Source organism: Crassostrea angulata, chromosome 2 (assembly GCF_025612915.1).
Source record: "Crassostrea angulata isolate pt1a10 chromosome 2, ASM2561291v2, whole genome shotgun sequence".
Taxonomy (NCBI): domain Eukaryota; kingdom Metazoa; phylum Mollusca; class Bivalvia; order Ostreida; family Ostreidae; genus Magallana; species Magallana angulata.
Genome location: NC_069112.1, coordinates 47,827,776 through 47,850,705, shown reverse-complemented (window position 1 = coordinate 47,850,705; position 22,930 = coordinate 47,827,776). Strand labels below are relative to the sequence as shown.

The following is a 22,930-nucleotide window of genomic DNA, read 5'->3' as shown; positions in this document are numbered from 1 at the left end:
AAATGACATATCACTGACGAGGCTTCAGCTACGTGCTTAATTAAGAAGACAAAGTGATGGACAGATTTTGAGATGCTGTTCAACGGGTTGTTAAAAACAGCTTCCTGATGATATATACTATTAGGTCTCATGCCAACATCAAATTTATTTAAACATTTTTTTTTCTTTTTGAAAAAATAAATCATGAAGCATTCAGTAAGTTTAAAATACTTTACTTTTTTGATTTTAAGATAAGAGCTCTGAGCAAATGTTGCAATAATCTATTATTATATTGTTTTGTTCTTGTGGTGACCTTGACTTTAACCTTTGACCTTTTAACCTTGACCTCTTACCTCTGTATCTTGTCCATTGCAGTTGATCATTAGCTGTTCCATGATTGAGTGTACAACATCTCGATCTGTTCAAAGGAATTGTGAGCATAAATAATTTGAATCTATTTACCTTCTTTTAATTAAAGTTTTAACTGAAAGATTTACTAGTACTAAATGGCCAAAGATATCAATGAGATTATAACCATCTCAAAAAGCACTGCATTGCTTTAATAGTTTTAGATTGAGAGATAGACAAACGGATGAACAGACACTCTCTCACTATTGCACACCTGTAGTTTAACACCAAGCCTTGTATTTATTATCTTTAAAAAAATTAAAGCATTTTTTTTCAATAATATTTTAAATATGGTGCATTGATTTCTATTTGTATTCACACCTTAAAGTGTTTCATAACACCTTCAGTTGATAAAATATCAATTTTACAGTGAATGGGTTTTCTTTTGATGGCTCTGAATAATCAAATGTCATGCAGATTATTCTAGTCCTGTATGACTCTCCCCCATTCAGCAACAATCTCTACAACTTACAGTTTGTGAGTAGAATGTCTATTTTCCAATTCATAGTTCAAAGTTAATTACCACACTAAACAGCTCTCTCTCTCTCTCTCTCTCTCTCTCTCTCTCTCTCTCTCTCTCTCTCTCTCTCTCACACCTAAGCAAAACACAAAAAAACCCACCCCCTTAAACCTTCTACTTTTTCCATCATGCTTTGCATCAATAGTATCTTAGTTAGCGCATTTTATGGCAGAAAATTCAAATCAAATTTTAAAATCCAGGACAGAGTTTTATACATTTAAGAAATCATGGACATACTAGTACTAATCCGACACTTAACTCCATAACATTAAGTAATACAAGAGACTTTTACATGTAAGCAAAGCTTTTAACTTGTTGTCCCTCATTTCTTAAATCCTCTACATAAAGGAGATTTTACAGTTTAAAGGGGCATGGACACGATTTTGGCCGAATTCTATTTCTCTGTTTTTGTTATTCACAAAGCTTTAGAAATGAATGCATTTCTAATGATCAAATGAAATTTAAGAGTCAGTCATTGAGTTATAACCAAGATACAGGACTCACAAGTCTTTGTCATGTAAACAAGGCTCATGCCCTGTTTTTGTTTACATATGTTCAATATACCTGTAAAAAATCATTTTCAAGCTGATTTTCTATGTTCTTAAAATTCATTTTAAGCATGAATAGACAGTTCCTAACATTAATTATACACATAAATTTTAGATCTAAACCTGGAATTTTCACCTCAACATTCAAAATGTAAACAAAAGCTTTGTTTACAAAGCAAAGAATTGTAAGCTCTGTAACTCCCTTAATATATGCACTCTACGAATGACACTCAAATTTTAGTTGTTTATTAACAATGCCTTACTGAAGCATTGTAAACATTAAAATCGGGGAAAAAAAATCCTGACCATGACCCTTTGAATGTGAGATAGAAATATACCACATGCTACAAAAAATAACTGATAATCTTTAAAAAAAATTATTTATTTATTTACTAGTAGAATGTTCTTCAAGAGATGCTTTAAGGGTTAATGAGTACAAGTTGTGGATACATAAATCACAGAAAAGGTCGATAAAGTGCTATGCACCTTAATGTACTAAGCAGTTCCTTAATCAATTCTGAAGTCTGGAGTTGGAGATTTATCATTATATACCTTGAGAGAACATTAAGGTGATCATTTCTATCATAAGCTGAATCCTTAATTAAAAAGAAAAAAAATATCCCGTATTAGGATAGGTACTGACTGGGTTCCTTTGGAGAGAAAAAACATAATGGGGGGGATCAAAAGGAAGGAAATTGTGTTCGGCCTTCGACTAAAATCTTTGCCGCAGATAAGGAAATATGGGATTTTTTTTTTTTTTAACATGATAGATCAATGATTAGTAAGATGGATTTAGCGACTACCTCTCAATTATAACGGCAAAACCTCAACAGAGCTAGCTGTTTTCAAAGACTTGCTTAATTGCTCTCTGTAAGAGATTCTTAATTAAACTGACAGCTAACAAAACCTGGAATGTGAACTTTGTGTACTCAAATCAAAATCAAATATCAAATGACAGGTACGAAAAATACACATTAATATATGGATCATATTTTTAGCAATGTGATTTTATTTCTTCATTCAATCATTTTCTGAATCATTTTAAAAGTTGCAGTAATTCTACAACCTGACCTTAAACTGCAAACAATTTGAAAGTTCTCCAATTGATGTAATGCAAATCAGTTCTGGGTTGACATTCATTCTTCATAAAACTTAATTAATTAAAATAATAAATTTAGGCATAATCAAATGAAATCACTGTCAGTTGGGAAAGCTATGTGACTGTGTGTGGGTGTGTGTTGTATAAGGGAAAGATGGGGAATGTAAGGCTATACATCAGTACTGTCTTTTTCCTCTCAGGAGCGGAGAAATTAAGGTTAATTAAACTTAATTCAAATCAACTTCCATTTCAGCTACCATATATGTATGTATGTGCTACTGTAACAGTAAATTCCTTGTTTTACGCAAGTACTTAATTCCGTGATTGCGCTGTTTTGTATCAGATCAGGAGAATATAAAATTGCAAGCTCAAATTTTTTGTTATAATTTCCTTAATTTCAAAGCTGTCTGAAAAATAAAAAGCAAGATTTTAAAATCCGCGAGGGTTGCTTCTCACAATTTTATGCCAATATCAATTCCCCGCATTTAATTAGGAATCTACAGTATTCAATTGGATAAGAGAATTACTTTATACATCTAAAAAAAATTCTTTGCCTACCTCGCAATGACTTGTCATTTAGGTGAACAATTTGTTTCTAATTTGTGTTCTCTCTGCTAGAAAATTGAATCATAAGACATCCATTACCTATGAAAGTTTTGAGAAGCAGATGAAGCAAAATATATATGGGCTTTATATCTACTGTATACAAGGTTATTTTTGCCTGTTATTTTTTCGCCCTTCTTCAATTGCATACGGTTTCGCCCCGTCCTGATTTTACCCAAAAATAAAATATATCACAATGAAAGATACTCTCTAATTAGAACCATTTCATCAAGACCTTGGACTTTTGGCAGGACGTAAATTTATTTTCTTGGTTGAAAAAAAAAAGTGTTTACCTATGGGGGGATTCCTTTTTTACACCGACAGATATAAGTGTTTACCTATGAGGGGATTCCTATCTTACACTGACAGGTATAAGTGTTTACCTTTGAGGGGATTTCTATCTTACACTGACAGGTATAAGTGTTTACCTTTGAGGGGATTTCTATCTTACACTGACAGGTATAAGTGTTTACCTTTGAGGGGATTCCTATCTTATACTGACAGATATAAGTGTTTACCTATGAGGGTATTTCTATCTTACACTGACAGGTATAAGTGTTCCCCTTTGAGGAGATTCCTATCTTACACTGACAGGTATAAGTGTTTACCTATGAGGAGATTTCTATCTAACACTGACAGATATAAGTGTTTACCTATGAGGGGATTCCTATCTAACACTGACAGATATAAGTGTTTACCTATGAGGGTATTTCTATCTTACACTGACAGGTATAAGTGTTCCCCTTTGAGGAGATTCCTATCTTACACTCACAGATATAAGTGTTTACCTATGAGAAAATTCCTATCTTACACTGACAGGTATAAGTGTTTACCTATGAGGAAATTCCTATCTTACACTCACAGATATAAGTGTTTACCTTTAAGGGGATTCCTATCTTACACTGACAGGTATAAGTGTTTACCTATGAGGGTATTTCTATCTTACACTGACAGGTATAAGTGTTTACCTATGAGGGTATTTCTATCTTACACTGACAGGTATAAGTGTCCCCCTTTGAGGAGATTCCTATCTTACACTCACAGATATAAGTGTTTACCTATGAGGGGATTCCTATCTTATACTGACAGATATAAGTGTTTACCTATGAGGGGATTTCTATCTTACACTGACAGGTATAAGTGTTCACCTATGAGAGTATCTCTATCTTACACTGACAGGTATAAGTGTTTACCTATGAGGGGATTTCTATCTTACACTGACAGATATAAGTGTTTACCTATGAGGGGATTCCTATCTTACACTGACAGGTATAAGTGTTTACCTATGAGGGGATTCCTATCTTACACTAACAGATATAATTTTAAGTGTTTACCTTTGAGGGGATTCCTATCTTACACTGACAGGTATAAGTGTTTACCTATGAGGGGATTCCTATCTTACACTGACAAATATTAGTGTTTACCTATGAGGGGATTCCTGCGGACATCTAGTACCACTATGGTCGTGTTGTACTTTAGGACGGTCAGTAACTGCCGTGCTCCCTCTGTTGAGATCCCACAACTCTGCAGGTCCAGGGCTAAAATATTCAACAACAGAATCATGTAAATAATGCATGCATGTAGGGGTTTTGGCCCTCAGATCACTTTTGCCCTATACATCATTTAACTGTCTGCAGGCAAACTTTTGATAATTTTACATTGGCAGTTGATTAATTTCTCCCTTAAATTTTTCAGACCTCATGTGTCCAAATGTTTACAGCTTTACAAAGACATGAAATCCCTTATACCTTTGAGCCACAGATCATCCTTGAGTGCCTCCGCTAGCAGCCCTGCCCCCTGGTCTCCGAGCATCGGATTGTTGTTGATGGTTATCCGTCGGATTCCCGGCATCCGATCAAGGTCCGGTTTTCTGTAACGGAGGCTGTCCCTCCACGCCTCATTGTGACGCTTCATAGCTTGGTGCTGAGGAATAGAAAATCAAAGTACTGAATGTACTGAAAGCTGCAAAGCATTCATTTTCACATTCATTTTATGCATTATGCTGTAAGAGATATTTCATATCTTTATTAAGAAAGAGAAAAATCAAAGTACCGAACGTATAATGAAAGCTACAAAGCATTCATTATCACATTCACTTTATGCATTATGCTGTACAAGTTACTTCATAGCTTTATTTAGGAAGAGAAAAATCAAAGTACCGAATAGACAGAAAGTCACATTTTTTTTACATCCTACAATCACCTGATGTGACAGCTAGTATAAATATGAAACCTAAAACCTTGCCAGAATGACTTTACTAATTATGTTTACAAATACATTTGAACTTTGATATCTCAAATACTGATATCTCGAAAACAATGGATACATCAATGTGATTTGTAAGTCCCAACCACTTATTTTTTCAGTATTTTACCCTTGATGTCAAATCCTTGGACATCTCCAAGTCTTTAAACAGTTCCATCTAGTTTGAGATAATGAAGTTAAATGATCACTGTATATCATGAATATTATTTAATGGGATATATAAAGACTTTATTTTGGATGTTTTCAATGTAAAGAAGTTGTTACTATACTGGCACAAATGTACAAAATGCATTTTTATCAGTCTGAAACTACAGCTAAATAGGAATGGGAACTCTAAATAAATGTTATAGCACTAAAATGATGTCCTCGCTACATACAATTGAAGTAAACATAAGGGTTTTTGTTATCTGTATTTTGTTGCAAAGAGGGACTTAAATTTAGTCAGAATTTTTTAAAAATTTTAGATTTAAAAGTTGTGAGATTTGGCAGAGCAACTGTCCAAATAATACAGTAAAAGCAAATCTCATAGTGATAAAATTTAAAGGAATCTTTGAAGTAAGGAATAGGTTTATTTCACATATTATCAAATAATGCACACCAATTCATTAGTTTTAAGATTCTTTAATATATTTGCTGGAAAAAATCATTTCAAATATGATCTGAACATAGCTCTTATAAAAATCACTTTCTTTCTTTCCCAATGTACTGTATACTATTCAAGCTATTATAAGGTAATCTCTCTATAGGGTAAACAGAAATTCTGTGGCTTTTAGAATATATTGCTCAGTTGTGGCAAAATTGAATTTTTGGCTACAAACTGGAAATAAAAAATGTCTACCAAAACCAATTACTGTAGCAGCGTACCTTGAGAATATTTCCCGTCTGCATCCAACCAAAGTATGGGAGAAAGTGAGGAATTCACAGGAAACAGAGGCTAGATCATGCAAGCCATTATAAAAGGGCCTTGATTGAACACATCAGGAAGACTTTTACAATAAAAGAGAAAAAATAATGGAGGGTTTTTTTTATATACAACATTGGAGTGTTACTATTCTGACTGCAGCTAATGCCATTCATCACCCAAAAAACGGCACTTTTATTGTTCTCCTTAGGAGAGTCTGGATCCGAAATGTTACATTTTACTGTCAAATCAGTAGACAAGACACATTAAAACTTGACCATTAATGAGGCTGGATAGTTGTCGCTGTTTTACAGTACTTTTTTTACCTCCAGACAATGAAGAGGTTCATGATTTTTAATTAAATGGGATATTAATATGTAATTTATAAATAGTAAATACAGTGGGCTCTGTCACTTAGTTTGATAGAAGTTAACAAATTTAAAATGGATATTTTTCGGGTAACAATCTGACATTGTGACGATAAAATAACACGTCCCAAAACATCTCATTTGAAATTTTAGGGAGATGTTCTCTGGATTTATAAGAGAGAAATATTATAATAATGTACAGGAAAGTTAAATTTTCATAGTACCTCTATTTTTCCCAGTTATTTTTATTAAGAATTTGAACTTTCAAATAAATATATCCCTTCCGATAATAAAATGTCATACACTGTAAACAGCAAATGCAAACACTTTTACAAAATATCAGATAGCGATGTAACCTTTCGGAAAAGTTTGAAAAAAATTTGATTTCAGAAATGGTAGGTGCAAACATTGGCTCTTATCATATTCATATAACAGATAAATGTAACTGGAAACTAATTTCCATTATCCACCCAGCTATTTAGCGTATGTTTAACAAATTCAGTGATAACTTTTAAATGAATTTACTGTCAATAATTTTGCAACTTTATCTTTCAAAATTACCTCAAAATGTCAAACACCCAAAGCCAGTAAACTGTATGCTTATCAAATTAATTGTTGAAATATGATCATCATAAATAATTGAGTATCTCATAAATTCATAATTGAATATTCATAAAAGTGATATTGTTCATATCAAAATTAATGTTTCGTTACTTAACCATGCACCCCCAAAGATTAATTTCCCTTTGCGATAAACTGCTCATTCCTTCTAATGTTAAAAAAATGTTACATTTAAGAGGGCTCAATCGCAGTGGCCTGTTCTTAGACCATTCTAATCTCCTTCAGAAGAAAAGCTCTGTATAAGAATATAGAAAAATGATCAAATTTTAAAGCTAAACCATTGGGAATTTTTCTTTACTAAATGTTACTTTACAAAATAATATTAATTAATGAAAAAAATCCAATCAAAAAGTCCTGGACTTTTTATTTCATCCACTGAACATGGCACCAGCATCCCCATACATCTTCTATAATTTGCCAAATTATCAAAGATTGGGCCTCCGCTAATTGCTAATTAATCAAATTAATTGACCAGTTTGTCAATATTTGCAGAGGAATGAAGCCTTGTAATTATTAATAAAAATCAATCCAGTCTGGCAGAAGACACCAGCAAGACAGAAGACCAGCCTGATGTTGGAAGATTGCCTCGTTAGCTAGCTGCCTTGTTAGTGTTAAGCATTAGAGAGCTGGGTCCAACTCTGTGAGCAGAGTCCTGCTAATCATCAGTTGGCTGTATATAGCTAGGCTAACCCTTATATTAGCTGTTGTCTCAGAATCCTCATTATCAAAGGCCAAAAATCAAAAACTCAGATGTCTCCTCATTAAAGCCACAACATAAAAAAATATATATATTTTTTTTAAAAGATTTTTGCTACAAGTAAAATTTTTTTTCTGGTTGTACCTAGTAGTATCAAGCTACAGAAATTGAGAGGAAGGAATATTTTGAATGCTCCTTAGTAACAGCATGGACTGTAATTTATATCAATAAAGATGCCCATAATTTTTATAGGAGATGGGGGATATGATATCGAAATCCTACCGGTACTTAGCTAATGCATCTTGCAAACTTCATAGGCTCATTATAATGTAATTAATTATCTTTCTACCATTTAAGATATTTATCTTTATATGTAGAGGATGTAAAAATTAGTTAGAGCAGATCAATGGTAAATCCAGAAATGTCTAGTAATTTCGTAAAAATTGTTTAAAAATTGGTTGTTTGTATCTTGCAACTCTTTTGTTAAATTGCATACAGGTTCAAAATAAAAGCTTAAGTATGTAACTGATTATTCAGAAGACAGTTTTTCTTTTGCTCCCAAACATGACAACATGATCTTTGATATTTTTACCTTTCAAGGATGCAGTAAAAAAGTACACACTGTAAACCAACTTTTATTCGCGACAACTTTATTTAACAATTTACTGGAAAATAAAAAGGGTTTCCCAGTGACTAGTTTTCACAACGAAGATGTAGATTTTTTGGGGGATAAAAAATACCAGAGACTGCATGCAATTATAGATGACGTAGTTTGTTTCTAGAAAAACTTGTTACAACGAGACGCTTGCGAAACCTTATAAGAATGAAAAATTTCTCACTGGCTAATTAAAGTTGGTATATATGGTATGTGACGCAATGGTTTGTAACAGTATCATTATTGAGTTCAACGTTCAGGGCTTTGTTGACTGAAAGAAACAGAAAGGAGGGGAGTGGAGAATTTGTAGAAATAGAAAAATGGAGATTCAGACAAAAATCTAACAGGTCAGTCACATGTATCTACATATTAACAGTTAAGATGATGTCTAATGCACAAAGGGACATTGACAATTTGTTTGCATTGAGGACATCTTCATAATAAGGACACTGCACTTTGTGTTCATAACAGAAATAACATGTTTTCATCAGCTGGATTAAAATAATTTTCAATTGCAAGGCACTGTCGTAATTATTGACGTACTCAAAACGCCGCCCTCAGACCGTCTTTCAGGTGGAATGAGATACCTTCCTTTTTTGTGATGAATTTTTTTTTTAAATAAATAAAAAAGATACCCTAGCTAACTCAATAATTATTTTTAACCGTTTTTCTTATTGTTTCTTGGAAACATAGCTCTGAATTTATAGTTTAAATGTCATGACTAGTGATATTAACAATTAAATACCAGTCAGAAAAACACGTCATCAATCTAATTATCGCTTTATTTGTTTAAAAGCATTGTTTCTTGAGTGTGCTAAAGGATAAAAGTCTTTAATTAGCTATATATACATGTCAATTCATTTGATTTTTATTTTCTCTCTCTCTCTCTCTTGCTTAGACTCTCTCTATCTCCGTAGAAGAAAATCTTTCATAAACTTTGTGAATAAGGTCTGATCAATCAATTTCATGCCATAGTGATTACAATTTATTCTTGGATAATATTGAATATTTCGTGCCATCAAGTCCAAATATTGATCCCAAAACCCCATTATCAATAATCACCATCAATATATTTCCTTAAGTTTATTTCCTCTTAATCACCTCCTTTAAATCAATAGAATGACCCAATAAAATTTCACACATTGAATAAATATTAATAGTTATCATATTGAATTGTACAATGAAACCCAGCATTTAAAGCTGAGTGCCCAATATTCAATATTGGCATTACACTAACTAAATGGGGGGGGGGGGGGGCAAAGCTGATATATTAAAGGTATTTTTATACAACACAAGGTGTATATATAATTAGCACAATGAAAGTTCCTTTTGATGAGCAATTTGCATCAATATGGACATCTTTTGTTAAACTGGTCCCCGTCATACCAATTATCTAATATGAGGATTTTCTGTGTTGTAATGTGTTTATTGGTAATTGCTGCAGCCTATAATACCATTGTGACAGGAGTCTGAAGAACTTTTATTAATATTATATAGAGCTAAAATAAAAAGAAAGAATACTGTCAATCACCATCTACTAAAAAAAAATCTCATGCTTTTTAATTAATTGTATTTTTTGTTTTGTTTTAGCTCTCAACTATCATTGATAAAACCTCAGATTTCTGTGATAAAACATGTACTCTAGTCTACCAATCTTAGACTTCATAAGGCATTAATATGGACATCTTCTGTTAAACTGGTCCCCACTCCCCATCATATGAAAGCACCCATGAGGAACTCCTCTCTATTTGGTATGCTTCAGTCTATAAGGCACTATTTATAAGCAGACTTCCAATCTAACATTCTAGGCCCTTTCATAATGACAGGCCGTCCTTAAAAAAATTTTGTTTGGTATTTCTAGACCCAGGAGGGAGGGAGGGAATTTCTTTTCAAACTTAAAGTTTCACTAATCAAAAAATTGGTAAAAAAATAAAAAATCTCCATATTATAAAAAAAAGGACTTTATTTTTTGCTTATTAAATTTTAACAACAGGGAGTATTTCAATGAGGCAGTAGGCAATTTCAAACCAAAAATAATTTTATTTTGCCCCCAATCCAGCATCTATGAAGAACTCCTGTTTATTTGGTATGCTTCATTCTGACTCAATATTACAATAGACTAAGCCTGAGACTCCCCATCCAAGAGACATGATGGCTCTTTCATTGACATAGTCCTGATCCAGCGCTGTGTATAAATACTCGTGGAGACTCAGCGGCGGTCCAATACATGCTCACAAAGAGCACTGGGCCACACAGCATCAGCTGTTAAAGCTCTCCTATAAATAGCTCAACACTGTTTGTGGACCATTATAACAGCTGCTGCAACTTAAAAGCTTAATATACAACGCATCAAGCACAGAGCTTTTTAGGACAGCTGATTCTTAGAAGATCTTAACAAGGATTATCTGGATTAGTGTTTCTATTTTACATTTTTTTTTTTAGCACTTAAAAAAAAAATATAAGATTTTTGAGGATTATATCATGCTGTAGACTCTGGTAAGTCTCTCTCTCTCTCTCTCTCTCTCTCTCTCTCTCTCTCTCTCTCTCTCTCTCTCTCTCTCTCTCTCTCTCTCTCTCATGTTTATTTCAGAAAGTTTTTGAATTTTCATTATTTAAAATTACCAAAAAAATATTGACAAATTAAAACATTCTTTAGCTGATCTGATACATTTTTTTTTTAAATTTGGGCATATTCAACGAGCCTGGCATATCTGAAATTTCAAAATTATTATTTGAGATCTAAATTAAACAAAAAAAATATTATTTGAATTTAAAAACAAATTTAGAATTTAAAATGTTAATTTTCTTTTGAACTTTAATTAAATCCTTTATTTAAATTGAGCATTTTTTAAATACTTTGATTTTAAATTAAATATACAACCCCCCCCCCCCCTTACCCATACCTAAACAAAATACATGTACATATTGAAAAATTGCCAAACCTTCTACATATTCCAATGTTATCTGATGATTTAATAAAAGATATCCTTAAAAATGTATATTTTTTAAAATATCATATTAAAGTTTTACATAACATATTATGGGGATTTATAACATTGAAACAATATCCCATAATAAAGTCAATAATAACTGCCTTATAAAACATCACACAAATGGTGGAAATAATTTCTCTTCAGTTGATAAATGTCCTAAATGATATGATATGATATTGTTACTAAAACAAATTGCCAATTATTCACGAGGGGTACTGCGGAGAAATTTTTCCCCTGGGTAAACTACTACTGGATGAATTTGGGCATTCATTAAGTGGCCTTAGCTTCCAGCTTTTTCATGTAAATATTGACAGAATTGTGCCAGAATTCATGTGTGAGATGAAGACATAAAGAAATTTATTCAATGAGTTGTTTTGCACAAGATTTGCTGCAGCATAACAAGAAGACAGGGATCGCTTCTGTCTATCATACGGAATTGTCATGATGTCATCCCAGAGTGACGGAGTCATTGATAATTACACAAGTAGGGATGGGACGATCCACCGATGCACCGGTGCATCACGATATTTATTTTGACGATATTTGGATCGATTCATTTACCATTAATACAACGATACCTAAGCGAACATTTTTTCATTTTCCAAAAATATCCGAGCTTCAAATATCGGCTATTTTTAGTCCGCGCGCCTAAATATGAAAGTACAAAGATGGGGGAAAACCTCGTAAAGTTGTCAAAACTGTTAGGAAGCTAAATCTGGAGTGTGGACAACTTTTGGATTACTTGTTTATGAAAAAGTAGAGTATATGAGACTAAAGTAATTTGTAAATTGTGCAACGCTCATTTTAAATATATCAAAATACCTTTGGACATGCGGTAATACATCGACAGATTGAATAAGTTTTTAACCCTTCTTCATGTTTTCATTTAGTTGCAATGTATCGTGATATGTATCGTATCGCATATCATGTATCGTGATATGTACCGAATCGGCTAAGTACAGTATCATCCCAGCCCTATACACAAGTCTCTCTGATGTCAGGAAAATGTGAAGACAGACAGACGAACAGACAGACAGACAGAGATTAACAGATTTGGTCACTGTATATCGCTACTTCAAAAAAAAAATTATACCAATCTAACTTAATCTTGTAACTTTTTAGAATAAGCAATGGAGGATTATTTCAAAGTTAAGTATTAGTGTTACAACTTAAAACTTTTGAACAAACAAGATTTAATGCAGTTTATGCAAGATCTATCAACCAACCTCCCTATCCGGATAACCATTCCCCATTCCAAATCCCCCCCCCCCCTCCCAAAATCATTAGTCAGACAATGCATTCAGTTCAGTGGTATAATTTTTTAACACCTCCCAACCTCTTCCCCTTTTGAAGATAAAGAAAGTCAATGTTTGTGTGCGAGGGTTTCATACAGAGATAACCCACATGGGCTATTCATCATGGACTAGTGTAAAAATATGGACCACAAATCACACATTTTCTCCTACCAAATAGCCCCTTGAAACGAAGGGGCTTCTCATTTTGACTTTGAAGAAGAAAATAGAATTGGCACAGCATTGGTGTGAAGAATGTTCATAAAAGAACTCCAATTCTAAGGAAGGATATTTATGAGTAATCAGTTTCTATTTTGCCTCAAAGAATGACCCTCATAAACAGGCCACAACAAACAAAAGATGATATATATTATTTAGCCCCTACAGGCACCCAAATGAAATAATTACCTGCATGAAAAAATACCATAAAGCTAATGAAAAAAAAGACAAGTTACACTTCCTTAATTAAGACTGAGGAGTCAAGAGTCTTTCCATAATATGCGGATAAACCCAAGGGTAAATTCATCTTTTTGCCTGACCACACCAGTGACATCAACCCCCCCCCCCCCCCCCCCCCAAAAAAAAATTAAAATTAGAGCCCCCCTCCATAATTCTTCTTCATAATCAAATTTCAAGACATATTAATTCCAAATCTATATCAGCCGAACCGTTCCCAATAATATATGTTACTTTAAAAGCATAAATCTTCTCAGGTGCACCCTGCTTTTCAAAATATAATTGCCGAGATTAATAATCGCATTCAGAAAATATTTTTTGTCTACTAGCTATGACTCTTGTAGCAAATGTTTTCTCAAAGCTGTGAATATTTGATTTACTCGTTCAATAAACAAGACGATTCATAACTGTTCCGATTCCTCCTTGTAACGCACACAGTTCGGATTACTCTGTCAATGTTTAAAGACGATGATTAAGTCGAAATCAATTTCTTCATAAACCCTCTGTTCTATAATGATTGCTCTGTGTAACTTCAAATGTGTCATGATGCGCTATTATTGATATTAATTAACCACAAAAAAAGTTGTGATGCACTATTAACTTCTCGATTACTTTTTCCTACATAAGCATTTAGCTACATCGTTTTCATTTTTCCCTTTATTATTTTGCTTTTTAGGGATGTAATGAGTTACTAAGGAGAAAAAAAGTGTTGCGATACACTTAATTAACTTCTTGATTTCTCTTTCATACATGATCATTTTGCTTCATTATTTTCTTATCTTGTTTATTTTTTTTTCATTTGTTTTTTTTTTTGGGGGGGGGGGGGTATTTTGTGTGTGTGTGTAGGGGGGGGGGGGTATATTGATTTTTTGTTGTTGGTTTTTTTATAATTTTTTAATTTTCTATTTTTGGAGATGTCTGATGATAATAATTTCTTGGACATTGTCATCCTGAGATGCTGAAAACAAGTATGAAAATCTTGACAAATTGCGCTGTGTCACAGAAATTGATTTCACATCAACCAATCAATGAAGAAAGTTAAATCTTGCTGATAAATATTAAAAACATGGAATCAATTTTGTTGTTCTTTATTCCACTTTTCAAACAATTTTCATGAATCAAATGAACAATAAAGATGTTTTTCAGCATATTATCAATATATAGATTTAAAAAATATTTAATATTTTGATATTACATGTATTTTAAAGTTCCTTTTATTCGCAATGAATATGATGCATTATTTATATAATGTCTCAAAAAAAAGGGGAAGGTTGAAAAAAGTATTAAGGTTTTCAAATCTTATATCCTTTAATTTTTAAATATTGTTATAAATAATATCAAAAGTATGTAATGTACTTTTCCCACCATTTTCACATTTTTGTCATAAAACGGCTCAATGTTTTAAAGCAATTTTTGCGATTGCTTGAACAAAAAAAATATTTTCAGCAAAGATGTACCTTACCAAACTTATAAGCGACGTACAAAAAAAATGGTTCGTGTTCGAAGTGTTGCTCTATATTTTGAATTATACAATTTTTTAAAAAAAATTGTTGACTGATTTTGATTGAATTAAAAATAGCAACATTATTCATCATACTCTCCTAGAGAGTGCAAATAAATCAAATAAATAAGTGCAAAATATATATATCATACTTATCAACTATTCTAAAAAGTAAAAAAAATAGCATAATGATTTGATGTACCGTATTTGAAACACTTTTTAAAATTGCCAATTATGGGGGCCATATTAGGCCCATCTCATACATACCGGTAGTCCATTTATAATATTGTAAAACTAATTAACACATTTTCAAGATTTCAACAAAACAATCTTAAGGATTTATGACTTTAATATCCTGAATCCAAAATTTTACTTGCAAATAATGGATTTATAATGTTAAAATTTCCATCAAATTTACATTTAAGGAAGATAATATCTTACATCCAATAATGTTTATGCTTCTTAATTTCCTTGCATCCCGATTTTCTCTTTTTGGCATTTCCATGATAATCAAAAAAGAACAATTGAATATGTTGGATCCAATAAGATAGCTTTTTGTTTAATTGTCTGTTGGTAATGATGTTCTAGATATCGGGTAATTGGTTTCATAATTTTCCCAATATACTGAAGATTTTGCATGACAATCTTTTATAATACTGTTATTCTACAGTGAAAAACACATTTATCAGATCAATTTTCCTCGTTATTTTCCGCATTATTTTGACAACGTTGATAAACTTAGCATTGTCGTTTTAAAAGCTCTGATACAATATCATAGCAATAACGGACAAGCAAAGTGAGATAATATGCAATGTCATTAAACATTGAGTTAAATTTTGTAATTCTTTACTCATGCAAAGCCAATCGAGCTCACGATATTCAGGTTTTAAAAGCATACTCAAATTTGGTCCATGGGTGCATGTAGTTAACAAATCAATACATACTATTCAAGTAATCCCAAATACTCTTTGTGAAATGGATAGTATTACCTAAATATACATTGAATGTACATCAATTATTCATTCATAGTATTTTTTGCAAAATAATAAATTAATAACAAAGTATGTTTATCGCTATCAATTTTCCCTCCATTATAGTGTATTGACAAGGTGATCACTTGATAACAATCTACACATCAAATTTTCCTTTATTATACATGTAATTTTGTGCTTTGCAAGGTGATGAAGATTTAATAAGATCTGTGCATCAATTTTTCCTTCATTTTAGCTTGCTAGCATCTATCAATCTTAATGACCAAAGTGCATGCCTTAATTTGTGTAATTTTAAGCAACACAACAATCTTCTCCAGTACTAATAGACAAGTAAACTGCACGGTGAACATTAGTATGGCTATAAAATATCATTGATATTCTAGGTTGGATCAGAAGAATGCTGATCAAGGCTCATGTCTTCTTCAAACATTTATTGATGCTTGTTCATGCCATATCCTTTTTCCTCTGTGAGTGTGTGTGATTGCCATCGGGATCAAAGCTGTTTTCAAATGAGATACCGTATATCCGGTGATTTTCGCGATGATCTATTTGTCGCTTTTTTTGTGATGTCTTTTCAATCGCAAATTATTTAATACACAGAAATTATATTCTGTATCATTTTCTATAAGAAACTTTTTAAATCGCAAAAAAATGACTTACGCAATTTAAAAATGCTACACATTTTCTCTATTTTCGCAAATTTTGTGACACGCGAAAAAACGGATATATGGTAAAAGACACTGGTTGCATGCCTATTGGTCATAATTGTTTTGCGAAGTGAACACAATAGCAACCATACACTACATCCTTATACTTATTTAAGAACAAAATGGCCATATTTTCAATCTGCATCTATCCTTATTCTCACAGACAGCAATAATTTATAATAGAATGTCAAATTGGCACACTTACAGTTCTGCTAGTTTTAAGCATTTTCCATCAAAATGTTCATGACAAAACATTCCCAATTCTTCCAAAATAAAAATCCACATCTATCTACAGTCGTATATTCATTAATTTCAACAACTATCTAATTTTTACTTTCCTTGCATTCAATTTTATATCACCAAAAAATATTCAATATGCAAAAATTACATCTAGTATTGTTTGCAATAAGACACTTTTAAAATTGCAAATAATTACTGACGCAAAATAAAAAAAAAAGTTCCTCATTTTCCCAATTTTTTCAAATTTTGTGACATGTGAGAAAAATCAAATGGATATATATGGTACATAACTTATTAACTGAGTATTTCTGCTGCTGTAACTTTGTCCAATTTACTGTGTCTGTGAAAAAAAAAAATTGGCTCTTCAGAATTAAGAATATTAGGTCCAGAATTGATGTATGGGTTATTGGAGCAAATTGGACAAGCCCTAGCTACAAGATTAATATTCCGCAATTCTGGCTTGAAGTATGAGCTAAAGACTACTCAGAGACCACAAGGTGCTTGGAATTTATCACTGAGGTTGAAGCAGTTATCTAAATGCAATAACTGTTATTTTATGTTATGCCTTGGCTTCTTTCTATCAATTGAAATATATTTTTGGAAAACATGATTCATTAAACAATTTTAAAACAATTCTGACTAAATACCAGTGGATAGACTGAAAATCTCTCTCTCTCTCTCTCTCTCTCTCTCTCTCTCTCTCTCTCTCTCTCTCTCTCTCTCTCTGGCCACTATGCCATTCTACAGATCAAACAGCTTAGCTTGAAATGAAAATGTCTAATAGTATATGGTTTCTGGTGCAGATCATAATACATTGATGAATTATCAAAGTTTTTTTTTAAATTTCTATTAAAATATCAACTTCTTCATCGGGAATTTTTTTTATTCTCAGTAAAATATGTAATACACTAGTCTAGCTGTCTTGGTAGCGATTATGCATCACAGCTGAATCAATCCGGAAACTAAGTCATAATGGATCACATAAATAGATTCCTTTATCCTTTAGGAATATTTCTTCTAGCTACACCTGGTATCCTAACGAACACTTCTAAATCTGTTCCACAGATTAACAATGAGGCAGTCCGCAGACAACACGGTGCTGTAATACTGAAGCCGTTCCTCTTATTATAAGATCATGCTGATTTTTTGCGGGTATAATTCTCCATTCAAAAGATAAATTAATTATAAGTTACTATTGGTAGCCTATTTCTCTAGAGTTCTTCAATTTTTAACCTTAACAATATAAATTCATGTATATAACATGAGTTGTTTTTTTTTTTGAATGGATAAAGACATTTTGTATCACCAATAGAATGCCATAAGACAAGTGTAACAGTTATTTTTGCATACTTCTTCCTTTCCTTATAACTTCTCACTTTTATCTTTGTTGATCGCAACAGTTGCAATAACAAGAAAGTGTGCAAGACATTGCAATCTTTTATAAGTTTTTTTTTCTTTAATACTGTAGAACAATTCTAGCAACAATTGATGACAATTTGACCTAAAACTGCGTGTAACTTAATAGATCGAATGTCCAAAAAAATGTCAAGGTCAGACGTTTGTCCAACTGGGGGAAAGTACCTATAACTGTAATTGTAATAGCCTTAGCATATTAAAATGTCAGCTCAAAATGATTTTCTTGCAATATTACAACGATCTAGACTAGACTGGCTTGTTTTAGTGCATGTATTTCGTTAAGAATAATTGACTCACTCTGGTGAAATTAGAACAAAAAGCTTAAAAGCTACTCCATTTCATACTCATTTTCTTTTGTTTATAAGAGCAATTATTTCAGTAAAAGACACAATTGCATCACCAAAAAAAATAAACATGATAAAAGCAAGTTATGTAACAGTGACTTTTTATTTTTAAATTGGCCCTGAGCATTGGAGTGTTTTTCGAGTAAAAAGATTTGTTTTCGAATTGTATGCTGATTTCACATGGAAATCAACGACAAAATGAACAGTGAGCGATCATCGTGATTGGGAATTACGACACCAACACATTCTTGTTTTTGGACGGATCCCTTTGTAATTTGATCTCATGAATAATGCATGAAGATAACAAAATGCCGATTGAAATGGATGAAATGCTATTGTATCGTCTCGGGCTCCAATGTTTTGACATATACATCCACTGAATTTCTATGAATGAACAATCGTTAGCATGTTGGTCAGGGCTTGCGCATTGTAATGAAGTTTTTGTTATCGTTTTATTTCTTGATGCCAATCTGTTGCTGTGGCTGTTTTATGCCAAACATTCTACGAAAGCCAGACTCTTTAACATAGGTTTATTGGTACATTGCTATATAATATTGCTAAGTAGAAATTTTTGCTCCCTAAGATACTGTTAAGATAAAGTCATCCCATAGCTTTGTGTTTTGTTCAATACAAACACAAATATCATATCGTAAAGACTAATAAAATGTTAATCAACTTCACTGCGAAATGCATGGTTTCATAATGTTCCAATTTTTTGTCTAATGTTTATTTAGCACCTCTAGATGCACTTTGTTGTTAATCAAATAAACGATAATTAATTCTGACTATCATTCATTGATCAAATCTCATGAGCCCATGCCCAAATTAAAAAAAAAAAAAAAAAAAGATTGACTGTTTTATAAGTCCCATCTAATCATCCCCCTGAAAGAAGTTTCCCTTGAGACTTTCTTAAGCAAAGCTTTTTTGTTTGCTCTTAAATTTTTTTTCAATGAAACTTTACGAAACTTGGCATTGAGTGACATAATGTTCAAAATGATGTGTTTGTTCACTTGTTCGTTATCTCATCAGAATTGTACAGAGGGAAATCTAGCTCCCACACAATAATCTTATATGAAAAGTGCACTAGCTTATAAACATGAATATTCACCCAGATAAAAATTCCATGTGAATAAAATTAATGTTACATCAAATGATTAATCTCTTGTGAAAATTGCACAAAGCTGAAAAATGATCTTCACTCATCGACAAAATAAAAACTTTCATAAATTACCATACCAAAAACCCTAAGGACTTCACCCCTTATTTACCATTCTTAATTTTTCGCACATCTTGTACACCCTCATGAAAAACACAGAATTTCGGAAATAAAATATACACGTAATTGCTGTTTTAAAAATATCAGCTAGTGCTCATAATGCCCCTACTAATAAATAAATGTACATGCTTGTAATTCCAGCATTCATATACATGTATTATCCTCACAGACAATTGAAGAAAAATTCCCAATAATAAATCCACATCAAACGACTCAAAATTATCATCACAACTGCTCTCTCCTCCTAGTTCTGCTAAGTATAACACTGTAGCATAATTTCTATACCTTTAATGTCATTGATTTTCTTTTTCCTTTATGGGGTTTTTTTTTTTATTACTACAGGTAAATTCTATCTGCCCAATATCAGAATGTACTCCTCACCTGCTGAAGCATTCACTACAGTGCTGAATACAGAAACCTGGCAAAAAAATTGGTAGAGAAGCCAAAGAAAAAAAAAAACCTTACCAATTACTAATCTCTTAAAAACCCCCCAAAAAAAACTTCATCACGCAAAAAAAAAATCAATGGACGGATGAAGCTAAAACCAGTAAAAGTGATCATCGGTTTATTTTCACAAATGGAGGATAAATTGGCAGAAAGTGATTCAATACCAAAACAAACCGCCTGATCACTGCAGGATCTCTAATGGAAGGAAACAGCATGGAGATTCTTCTAATGGAAGGAAATTGAAAAAAAAATGCAGTGGTCAGTTGGTTTCAGTGTTTTTTTGAAATAGAAGATCGAGATATTTTTTTCATGGCTTTCTTGACTACTGGGATTTATGAACCGCAGGTGCCCCTTCCGGAAATCAACATCACAAACTCCAACAGCAGTCTCAACATGACACAAGGATATCTAGTGTTTCAACCTCAAGTGCCCATTGATCCTGAGTCACTGCACCAAAAGACCCAAAGGGCTACTGTCATAGCGTTTATGGGAATTTTCATCTTCATTACTCTCACTTTGACCACGGCAGTGATTGTGTTCTGCAAGAAAAAGAATTCGGTGTTTTTGCTTCAAAAGTCGGATTTGCATGCCGACTTGGATTTAGAACTTGAGGAAATCCAGACTGACATTTCCGACGATTTTGGAAGTTTTTCTTTGGAGATAACCGATGTAAAGCCAAGCCCGAGTGTGTCAAATCCTCAAGATCTGGGACAATACGAAGCACTATTGTCCGATACAAGTACTTTAAAACAATCCAGAAGTTTACCACTAAATTTAGATTCTGGACAGAAGTCTAAAAACCTGCAGCATTCTCATACAAAGTCGGAGACTTGCCATAATCTCCAGAGGACCTCTTCCCACTTGGCTTCAGTTCAAAGTGATTTGGATACATTACATCCGGAACAACTGGAACAGAGTGAAATTTCACAGGAATCTAGTGGGCTGCTAAGTGAACTGACAGACAGACAGACACTGCCTGCAGAACAGCTATATGTTTTCCCTGCGAATAAAAATTCCTTTCAGGAAGAACAAATTTACCCATGATTTCTAACTGCCTATGTATATTAGTTACTGTATGGTAAATATTGCATAAATTGGTATGTTTTTACCTTATATTCCAATTTTTCAAAAGGACCTCTTGTCAGAATTAAATTCTTGCATATAACTTTTTAAATGTTTTTCTTTACTTATGTTTATGGTCACCTCCCAATTACAAAAAATGTATATAATTACCTTTTTTAACTTTTAATTTTTGAAAAGGAGCAAGAATTTCAATGGCATTATAACAATGGAAAAATATATGGAACACAATCTGGTTTTTTGATTTTTTTTTTTTTAAAGAAGCGAGGATTCATATGACAATTATAATGTTGATAAATTTTTGAATATTAATATACTTAATAAACAATCTGTGGGAAAATCATGTTGTGAAGAAACATCCTGGTAAACAAATGGTAATGAAATCAATCATATTATTATAGCTAGCTACCGTCAAAATAATACTCTACTTTTTCTTTACGAGTTTTTCTGTGTTTGTTCATTATGAATTTCGCTTGCTCCTTCTGGCCATATATTGCAATTAATAAACTTGATGTTTGTACAATTACAAATAGTGTAATGATTGTTATGGGAGACCTTAAAGCAAGGTCAAGAATAAGACAAGACTCCTCTGATTATTACACTCAAATAACCATTAGAATTGAACTAATGTAAATACTATATTACCAATAATGTTCGTCGTAAAATGATGATAGACGAAGTACTGTCATCAGGGTTATTTCATCCTCCATATTTTTTTTAACCTTTTTACACTTAAAATGCAAATGGTTTCGCCCTGTCTTGAATTCACCTAGACACATTTAGAAATGGACACTCTGTTTTAATTAAAACAGTTATTTTTATAAATTGTTTAGAATTTGCCCTCCAACAAGAAAGGGCAAAAGGGGTGAAAAATAAAACGGGCACGAATATTTCCCTGTTTACAGTATTGACATGCATACAATGAACTATTAACATGCTGTAAATCAACTTTTCCTACAGTGAAAGGATTTCTACAAGACTTAGACAGGGGATCCTCTTTTGCCAGTTTTTCCAAATGTGAATCAGTCCTATTATGTCTCTTGTTCTTGTGCAAGATTACTGACGTAGGCTTGGTTACAGCAATTTAACGTTAATAAATCACAAAATAAGTCATCAAAAATTTTATTAAAAAATCAAACATGTACTCTTACTCAAGATTAAAAACAAGATTTTATACTGATGTGATTTCTATTAAATTCCTCAGCTGATTTTCATCATTTGACAACATTCATCATTTGAAAACATATTGCATCATGGGATCAAACCCCTAATTGCATCATCGGATTTTATGACTTGATCAAAGTTTCAATCTAGCTGCCAATCAACATGTTCTTTGACAAGTTGAACCATTTATGATGTTTCGCCTTTTAGTATTGGTGTACATCAGACCAAGGTTTTATAAGGTAAATGAAAGGTTCAAAAGTTCATAGGTCACTGTTAGGTCAACAGGTTGAGTGCACTTTAAAAATTGTTGTTCCTATCATATTAAACATGCTTCAGAATTTAATGTGGATGTTTACAA

The 22,930-nt window shown here is 32.5% G+C and overlaps 2 protein-coding genes across 2 annotated transcripts in view; one reads left to right on the top strand and one right to left on the bottom strand.

Annotated features, from left to right (window-relative positions):
- The window catches only part of LOC128171481 (centrosomal protein of 78 kDa-like), a 37,615-nt gene that overhangs the window by 6,080 nt on the left and 8,605 nt on the right, over positions 1–22,930 (bottom strand). The window contains exons 7-9 of the mRNA XM_052837248.1: positions 4,906–5,080; positions 4,582–4,695; positions 333–397 (exon numbers count right to left, since the gene is read on the bottom strand). Coding sequence (XP_052693208.1) covers positions 333–397; positions 4,582–4,695; positions 4,906–5,080 — 354 coding nt within the window. The remainder of the gene's footprint in view (positions 1–332; positions 398–4,581; positions 4,696–4,905; positions 5,081–22,930) is intronic.
- On the top strand, positions 10,879–21,783 carry LOC128171484 (uncharacterized). Its single transcript, XM_052837250.1, has 2 exons — positions 10,879–11,160; positions 20,224–21,783. Exon 2 carries the CDS (start codon positions 20,638–20,640, stop codon positions 21,370–21,372), a length of 735 nt encoding a protein of 244 aa, XP_052693210.1. The 5' UTR covers positions 10,879–11,160; positions 20,224–20,637; the 3' UTR covers positions 21,373–21,783.